The 10,353-nt window shown below is 34.5% G+C and overlaps 1 protein-coding gene across 1 annotated transcript in view; it reads left to right on the forward strand.

Moving 5' to 3' along the window:
* Positions 1-9,318, forward strand: part of arhgap39 (Rho GTPase activating protein 39) — a 65,026-nt gene extending 55,708 nt beyond the window's left edge. Inside the window, exons 8-10 of the mRNA XM_051138544.1 lie at positions 3,979-4,070; positions 7,105-7,274; positions 8,773-9,318. Of these exons, the coding sequence (XP_050994501.1) occupies positions 3,979-4,070; positions 7,105-7,274; positions 8,773-8,967 (457 nt within the window). The 3' untranslated portion in view covers positions 8,968-9,318. The remainder of the gene's footprint in view (positions 1-3,978; positions 4,071-7,104; positions 7,275-8,772) is intronic.
* Positions 9,319-10,353: the final 1,035 nt, after the last annotated feature.

Below are 10,353 nucleotides of genomic sequence, written 5' to 3' on the forward strand. Positions count from 1 at the left end.
TGATAACAACATGCTAGTAACATGCTAATCATGCTAAAACCTACTAGTAACTTGCAAATCATGTTACCAACATGCTAGTAACAGACTAATCATGTTAGAAACATGCTAACAAAATTCTAGTAATATGCTAATCATGCTAACAGCATGTTAATAACTTGCTAATCATGCTAGCAACTTGTTAGTAACAGGCTAATCATGTTAGATACATGCTAACAAAATTCTAGTAACATGCTAATCATGCTAACAGCATGTTAATAACTTGCTAATCATGCTAGCAACTTGTTAGTAACAGGCTAATCATGTTAGAAACATGCTAACAAAATTCTAGTAACATGCTAATCATGCTAACAGCATGCTAACAACTTGCTAATAATGCAAACAACTTGCTAATAACGTGCTAATCATGTTAGAAACATGCTAGTAACATGCTAATCATGATAGAAAAATGTTAGTAACTTGGTAATCATGCTAACAACATGTTAGCTACATGACAATCATACTGGAAACATGCTAACAACATGGTAGTAACATGCTAATCGTGCTAACAACATGCTAGTAACATGCTAATCATGATAGAAAAATGGTCGCAACATGCTAGTAACATGCTAATCATGCTAACAACATGTTAGTAACTTGCTAATCATGCTAGCAACGTGCTAGTTACATGTTAATCATACTGGAAACATGCTAACAACATGTTAGTAACATGCTAATCATGTTAGCAACATAGTAGTAACTTGTTAATCATGCTAGCAACATGCTAACAACATGCTGGTAACATGCCAATCGTGTTAGCAACATGCTAGTAACATGCTTATCATGTTATGAAACATGCTAATCATGTTATGAAACATGCTAACAACATGCTAATCATGCTACCAACATGCTAGTAACTTGTTAATCATAGTAGCAGCATGGTAATCATGTTAGAAACATGCTAACAACATGGCAGTAACATGCTAATCATGATAGAAAATGGTAGCAACGTGCTAGTAACATGCTAATCATGCTAACAACATGTTAATAACTTGCTAATCATGCTAGCAACGTGCTAGTTACATGTTAATCATACTGGAAACATGCTAACAACATGTTAGTAACATGCTAATCATGTTAGCAACATAGTAGTAACTTGTTAATCATGCTAGCAACATGCTAACAACATGCTGGTAACATGCCAATCGTGTTAGCAAAATGCTAGTAACATGCTAATCATGTTATGAAAAATGCTAGTAACTTGTTAATCATAGTAGCAGCATGGTAATCATGTTAGAAACATGTTAACAACATGCTAGTAGCTTGCTAATCATGCTAGCAATATGCTAGTAACATGCTAATCAAGCTAGCAACATGCCAATCATGTTAGAAACATGCTAGTAATATGTTAATCACGCTACATGTTAACAAGCTAGTAACATGTTAGCCATGTTAGAAACATGCTAACAACATGGCAGTAACATGCTAATCATGATAGAAAATGGTAGCAACGTGCTAGTAACATGCTAATCATGCTAACAACATGTTAATAACTTGCTAATCATGCTAGCAACGTGCTAGTTACATGTTAATCATACTGGAAACATGCTAACAACATGTTAGTAACATGCTAATCATGTTAGCAACATAGTAGTAACTTGTTAATCATGCTAGCAACATGCTAACAACATGCTGGTAACATGCCAATCGTGTTAGCAAAATGCTAGTAACATGCTAATCATGTTATGAAAAATGCTAGTAACTTGTTAATCATAGTAGCAGCATGGTAATCATGTTAGAAACATGTTAACAACATGCTAGTAGCTTGCTAATCATGCTAGCAATATGCTAGTAACATGCTAATCAAGCTAGCAACATGCCAATCATGTTAGAAACATGCTAGTAATATGTTAATCACGCTACATGTTAACAAGCTAATAACATGTTAGCCATGTTAGAAACATGCTAGTAACATCCTAATCATGTGCGAAACATGCTATCAACATTGCTAATCAGGCTAGAAACATGCTAGAAACTTGCTATTCGTGTTAACAACATTCTAGTAACTTGCAAATTATGTTAACATGTTAATCATGCTAACAACATTGTAATCAGCCTATAAAAATACAAGCAACAAGCTAATCATGCTAAAACATGTTAACAACATGTTAAATCATGTAAGCAATGTGTTAAATCATGCTAGCTGCTTTCATACCTTTACAACTGCTTCAAACTTTCAGGCTAGGCTTTCTCAAGACAACTTAAAGTTTGTTCTCAAACTCTACTCATCTAGTTTACATTGTCGTTATTTAAAATGTCCTACAAGGAGCTGCAGTGCAGGTTTTTTTGAGCCAAATGTCAAAATTGTCCTATGGTGTGACTTGTCTCAAGCATGGTTCAGTAAATTACAACTTTTATAAATTAAGAACTAAAGCATACAAATGTTAATAAATACCTTTGGCGTTATTGTACAAGTGTCTGTTTTAGTAAATGGCAATCATTTCATTTCATCCATATCTTTCTGAAAGTGTAGGAACTTGATGCATTTTGTCTCTAAAAACCATGTCCTCTGTTTGTCAACTATCCATATATACTTGTGTGTGTGTGTGTGTATATATATGCTTCATTATTATTCATTTTATTTTATTCTCTTTTTTATTTAAATGTTTGTGTTTTATTGTTATTGTTTTTATTCTATATTTTTGGCATGTATTGTCTTGTTTTTATTTCTATTTTTAATTTTTTTGTGCTTTTCTGCATTTTATTGTCTTATTTTGTTTCTTTTTTGTTTTGAATTTTATTGTGATTATTTATGTATTTATTTACTTATTTTTTGCATTTCATTGTTGTATTGTTTTCATTTATTGTATTGATTTCTTTATTAAGTAGTAAAGACAGTAAATATTTAGGTTTAAAAAATATCAAGACAAGTTTTACACACAAGAAAAATATATTTAGTAATATTGGCTTACAGTATTTGAACACATTTGTTTTTTCTTTTCTTTTTTTTTTGAAGGAAATTTTTAATTATTTTTAATTAGCAAGGATGCATTAAATTGATCAAAAGTGACAGTAAAGACATTTATGATGTTACAAAAGATTTCAATTTCAGTTAAATACTGTTATTTTAAATTTCTATGAATTGAATAATCCTGAAAAACTTATCATGGTTTTCACAAAAATATTAAATTATGCTTATTATAGCATATTATAAGAAATATTATAATGATTTCTGAAGGATCATGTGACACTAAAGACTGGAGTAATGATGCTGAAAATTCAATTTCAAAGACAGAAATAAATTATATTTTACAATATATTCACATAGAAAACAGATATTTTAAATTGTAATAATATTTCAGATTTTGTACTGTATTTTTGATCAAATAAATCCAGCACTGGTGCGCAAAAGAGACTCAAAACCATTAAACCAACCCAAACTAAACTCATTCACAGAAATGAATTAAACTCTAAGCAATTTTTGCTACTAAAGATCTACTTAAACATCTCTTATACTCCTGAAATTAATGTAATGACACAGTAGGGCATTTAATTACCAAATAAAAAGTGCATTAAAATGACTGCAGTGTTCACAGTCGTTTTAAATATACTGTGAATTTTCAGCCATAATTAACCTGCATTAACCTGAGAGAATTACGAAATGTAGGCCATTCACCCTTCAGCAGCTCATAATGAGATTACAGAAGAAGACGTGGACGCCATTAATCAGTCTTTGAGCTCAAACGAGACCTCCATCCTTCGGAGTTTTGATTGGGACCAAACTTTGGCTTCAGTGAATCGCTGTTTATGAATATATAAAAATAATAGAAACCTGAGTGCTATTCAGATGAGAACTCATTTGCACATTAAAAACAGTATATTGGATTAAAACAATACATTAAACAATATAATTTAGATAACTCTGTCTATATTACAGAAAGTTATGTTCATTCAGTGTTCACTGTCTTATACTAAAGTCTGTCGTGTGTTTGTGTGTCTCAGGGTGCCTGGAGACATCGATGAAGTAAACGCTCTGAAACTACAGGTGGACCAATGGAAGGTGCCGACTGGCCTGGAGGACCCACATATTCCAGGTATCCCACAATCCTTTAGTCTGATAAACATGTGCACAAATAGGTTCAAAAAAATCCACTAAAAGTATTATGCCACCCAGGCATCTTAGACATAATGTGCATGCTAGAATTTGAGATGCACTAAGTCTATTCTGGCGTACTAGACTGAAAAATGAACGTAGGATTTACTTAAAAACTTAAAAATTGCTAGTATATTTCACAAATAATTCAAGAGAAATGGCAAGTAGCACATGAACGTTCTCTAACTAGCTGTTTGTTTTGAGCGGTTGTTCACGATGCATTATTGATAAAGTTTATTTGTAGCTGTTTTTGCAGTCAGACGGCGGTGGAAAAAATTGTTTGTTAGTAGGAAAAGGGAGAGCAAAATGTTTCAAAACATTTCACTGTTGTAGCTGGGTTTAGTCCAACTCCAGAGTTACAATCGTTAAATAAAACAAACTATTAAAACATTTTTGTTAAGAGCTGAAAGACCATAAAATAGAATTATTAGATGAAAAACATAAACTTCTTTCAGTTAGTTGTCAAATGCAACGCATCTATAATTCTAAAATAAAATAATGTAATCTACAATTAAATTAAGTTCATTTTTAATTTGACATTTTTTACATTTATTTCAGTTAGTTTCCAAGGCAACATTTCTGAAATAAGTCCTAAAATAGGTTTTCTTTATGCAAAATGTTATTTAGATTTTTGTGGTGAGATATGACCAAACATATTATGTTAAATTCTTTTTAAGCTTAATAATATTAATATTTTGACTGTAGTTAATGTAGCTTGGATTAGTTCAGCTCCAGGATTATTATTGCTAAATAAAACTATTTTTAAAAAATTGGTAATTGAAATAAAGTTGAAATACAATATAAATATAAGATGACAAGCTTAAACTTATTTCAGTTATTTGCCAAAGCAAATATTTTTCTAAAATTGGTCCTAAAATAGGTTTACTTTATGCAAAATATTATTTCTTATTTCTAGCTTCTGATTTGGCCATATTTCTGGTGAAATATGGCCAAACATATTATGTTAAATTCTTTTTAAGTTTAATAATATTAATATTTTGACTGTAGTTACAAAAATTGGGATAAAATTGAAATTAAAATAAAAATATTAGATGACAAGCTTAAACTTATTTCAATTATTTGGCAAAGAAACATTTCTAAAATTGATCCTAAAATAGGTTTACTTTATTTCTTATTTCTAGCTTTTAATTTAGTGGTGGAATATGACCAAACATATTTATTATGTTAAAAAGCATGTGTCGGGTCAAGTACATAGAATAAAAGTTTTCACAGCATTTCATGACTTCTTCATTTTTCATCTGTAGTTATTATATCTGGGATTTGTAGTAATTAAAATAAAGTTTAAATAAAATAAATTAAAAATGACCTTATTTAATTTAGTTGCCAAGGCAACATAGTATCTAAAATTCTGAAATAAATTTCTAAAATATTTTTCCAAATTAAATAAATTGAATCTAAAACTAAAACTGAAATAAAAATAAACATAAATATTAATTTAAAATAAACAAAAACTAATAGAAATTTCACATGAACAGACAAAATAACTAAAAATGGACCTACAATAAAAATTAAAACAAAGCTTATTCAAAATTTTAACAAAAACTATAATAGTGCATAGATAATAGTAAAATAAGAGTGTCCACCAGTGTAATGCTGTAATATAAAACACACAGACACACACCTGTAGCCTCAGGCGTTCTGCAATGCTCCATTTCTCTCTGAATATAAATAGCTTAAACTTCCCACACACAGTGGGAGGATCAACAACTCTTACAGGCCTTTTCCTCAACACCATCTCTGTTTCCATGCTTCCTTTTACAGCAGTATAGGATCCAAACACATGAGACCACAACCATAATCTCATATCAGTTAGATGCATTTGAAGTCTCTTAGATCTCAAATGAATAAGAAATGATTCAGATGTGCACTATTTGTGTGTGAAATATAAATAAATTGCATTTCCTGTGGTGGTGGTCTCAGACGTTCGGGCTCGTCTGTGTGTCTCTGGCCGATCCTCATTAGATCTGTGATTTCCCAGGTTGTTGCAGTTCCCAGAAATGGGAGCCTATCATTTACAAAACTGCTTTCATTCATTGACCCATATTCGTGAGGTGTCTCCCCTCGGACCCGCTTCTGGAAATCTAGTAGCGTGAGAAATAATGAAGCCATTAGCTGCTAACACACTTCTGACACACTTAATCTGTTTTAAAAAGACCAGGATTTCACCGATCATACTGACCTACTGAACTACAGCACTGTGAGTTCATAAAATCATTATTTCACAGATGCATCAGCAAACTATGAAAATAAAGTTGCAGCTTATTCTAGGTAAGAACTGACCACCTGAAACACCAAACTTAAATTACTTGACATTTTAAATATATATATTTCAAATAAATGCTGTTCTTTTGAGAAGTCGTGTCTCAGTTTCCATAAAAATGTTGTGCAGCACAACTGTTTCCAACATTGATAATAATCAGAAATATTTCTTGAGCAGCAAATCAGCATATTAAAATGATTTCTGAAGGGTCATGTGAGGGTCACACTGAAGACTGGAGTAATGATGCTGAAAATTCAGCTTTGATCACAGCAATCAATTACATTTTAACAGATATTCACACAGACAACAGTTATTTTAAATTCTAATAATGTTTCACAATTTTACAGTATTTTTAATTAAATACATGCAGACTTGGTGAGCAGAAGAGACTTTAGTGTATTAGCTGAAAAACTGAGAAATGACCTGATATGTTTAATTGCTGAATGAATTGGGTGCTAAAACTACAGCAACAGCATGCCAGATAAAGTCAAGACTTTCCTAATGAAAACAGCCTGTGTGTCTCCGAGTGCTTTGATTGAGCAAGTTGGACAGCAGGCAGTCAGAGCTTGTGATTTTCTTGTTACCGTGTGAGCAGACGGCATCATGCGGAAGGTGGTACAGAGTGCTGTTTCTGATGTAGATGTCCTGTGACCTCTGACCTTAGCCATCTGTCTTTGTCTGTCTGTCTGTCTAGCATCGCTGCTGAAGCTCTGGTACAGGGAGCTGGAGGAGCCAGTGATTCCTCATGAGTTTTATGAGCAGTGTATCATGAACTACGACAGTCCTGCGGCGGCTGTTAATGTCGTTCTCAACCTCCCTCACATCAACAAACTGGTGCTCTGCTACCTCATCCGCTTCCTACAGGTCTGAATGACTGTCTGTCTATCTATCTATCATTCTATCTGTCTATCTATCTATCTATTTATCTGTCTGTCTCTCTGTTTCTCTGTCTATCTATCTGTCTGTCTATCTATCTACTTATCTCTCTGTTTCTCTGTCTTCATCCATCTGTCTTTCTGTCTGTCATTTGTCTATCCATCCATCCATCCATCTGTTTGTCTGTCCATCTTTCTGTCTGTCCATCATTCATCTATCTGTCCATCCATCCATCCGCCCATCTATCTGTTTGTCTGTCCATTCATCCATCTGTCTATCTATCTGTCTGTATGTCCATCCATTCATTTATCTCCATCCATCCATCCATCCATCCATCCATCCATCCATCTCCATCCATCTGTCATTTGTCTATGTCCATCCATCCATCCATCTGTTTGTCTGTCCATCCGTCCGTGTCTGTCCCTCTATCCCTCCATCCACTCATGTATCTGTTTGTCCGTCATCTATCTATCTATCTATCTATCTATCTATCTATCTGTCTATCTGTCTGTCTGTTACTCCGTCTATCTATCTATTTATCTGTACGTCCGTCTGTCCATCCATCTATCTATCTGTCTCTCTGTCCGTCTGTCTTTCTGTCTGTCATTCATCTATCTGTCCATCCATCCATCCATCCATCCATCCATCCATCCATCTGTCTGCCCGTCTGTCCATCCATCCATCTGTCTTTCTGTCTGTCCGTCATTTATCTATCTGTCCATCCATTCATTTATCTGTCCGTCCATCCATCCGCCCATCTATCTGTTTGTCTGTCCATTCATCCATCTATCTATCCGTTCTTCTGTCTGTCCATCATACGTCTATCTTTCCATCCATCCATCGTCTATCCATCCATCCATGTTTGTCCATCCATCCGTGTCTGTCCCTCCATCCCTCCATCTATCTGTTTGTCCGTCTATCTGTCTGTCCATCTATCTTTCTGTCTGTCATTTGTCTATCTGTCCATCCATCCATCCATCTGTTTGTCTGTCCATCCGTCCGTGTCTGTCCCTCCATCCGCCCATCTGACTGTCTTTCCGTCTATCTACCTGTCTGTCTGTCTGTCCGTACCTCCATCTGCCCATCTATCTGATTGTCCATCTATCCATCCATCCGTCCATCTATCTATCTGTCCATCTATCTATCTGTCTGTCCATCTATCCATCTATCCTTCTATCAGTCTAGCTAGCTATCTGTCTGTCTGTCCATATGTCTGTCCATCCATCCGCCCCTATATCTGTCTGTCCGTCCGTCCATCTATCTGTCTGTCTGTCCATCGTCCGTCTATTTGCCTGTCCATCCATCTGTCTTTTGCACTGTCCATCTATCTATCTATCTGTCTATCTCTGTCCATCTATCTATAGAAATGTTGCTCTTTTCAGTCGGTTAGCAGTTTGTTTGTCAAGTCTGTCAAGCTACACTTTCATGTGTTCATCTCAAAATGATATTAAGACACATTAAGAGATCTGTCTGTTTTCCATCAAAGGTATTTGCTCAAGCCTCCAGCGTCTCCATGACTAAGATGGACGTCAGTAATCTGGCGATGGTGATGGCGCCGAACTGCCTGCGCTGCCAGTCGGACGACCCGCGCGTCATCTTCGAGAACACGCGGAAAGAGATGAGCTTCATCCGCGTGCTGATCCAGCACCTCGATACCAGCTTCATGGATGGGGTGCTATAGCACAAGCACACGTTAGCATTCACACCTAACGGTATCTGCAGCTCGCCCACACATGAATCACCCGACAAACAACCTCGACAAGCCTCTTCCTGTACACAACACACATAAAACACAGTCATGCTCACCTTCCACGTTTAGGTCAAATCTGCCATCCCCGATGATTTCTGAATGTTTCTGAATAGATAAACCATCCGTCCTCACACGATAGTGACTGTCCTGCTTTGGTTTCTAGCGTGCATGTACGTGCCGAATGTGTCCGTTTCTGTTTTCTAACTCGACTGACTTGTAGACCAGTCCGTCTGATTTTATATGATTAATTTATTTGTTATTTATTTGAATAAGGGTTTGTAAGTATTGTACTGCCTTTTGAAATAGAAAACATCTGTCCTCACTGATCACATTCATTGATCTGTGTGTGAGTGCGTGTGCGTTTGTCTGTGAGTGAGCGAAAAAGTGTGTATGTATATGAGTTCATTTATCACAATTGTTTTATACACTTTTGTGTATGTCTCACTGAAATGGTACAACACAAGTGCCCCTCATAGTGAACTACCTGCGGTAAAGGTGAAGTGTGTAATTTATTTGCAAAATATCTTGATTTTTACACTTTCTGAACTCGCACACACTGAACTTTAATAGCTAATTGTTGAGTCAGAAAGTGTTTAACATCCAGAATATTACGCGCTTCGCCTTTAAATTCTCACATATACTCACACAAGCATCCAAACGGCCTCATTTACACGCACACTGATTTGGTTTGGTGCTTGTAATGATCTATTTCACACTGCCAAACACACAATATTGATACTTGGTGCCCATTCCTGCCTCCAGGAGGCGTATCGGTGAGAAACAAGTGAGACAGAAGAGAGACAGACAATTATGGAGGGAGAGATAAACAGAGGAGAGAATCTCATGAGGAAATGCCCAGGTTATATTTCACCACAAAATCCAAAAAAAAAAAAAAAAAAAAAATAATAAAAAAAAAAAAAAAAAAAAGGATCCTGAAAATGATTTAGCATAAAGAAAATTGAGCTATAAAATTAATTTCAATTAATGAAAAAAAAAATTAAAAATTGCCCTAAAAAGAAAATAAAGAAAATAAAGGGCCATTTATATATGATAAGTAATATCAGTCAAATATTAATTTTAATTTGACTGAACATAAAATAAATAAATAAAAGTGGTCTTAAAATGACCATAAATATGTTATTTAAAATAGTTTTAATTGGATTTAGAACAAAATGTCATATAAACAAAATTAAACATGGCCCTTAAAATTACCAATTATATATATATATATATATATATATATATATATATTCAAATGTTTTGAGGTGAAATATGAGCTGGACGTGCTTTTGACACAAAGATGTTTGTATGTTTGGC

The sequence above is a fragment of the Labeo rohita genome, chromosome 20, assembly GCF_022985175.1.
Source record: "Labeo rohita strain BAU-BD-2019 chromosome 20, IGBB_LRoh.1.0, whole genome shotgun sequence".
Lineage (NCBI taxonomy): Eukaryota > Metazoa > Chordata > Actinopteri > Cypriniformes > Cyprinidae > Labeo > Labeo rohita.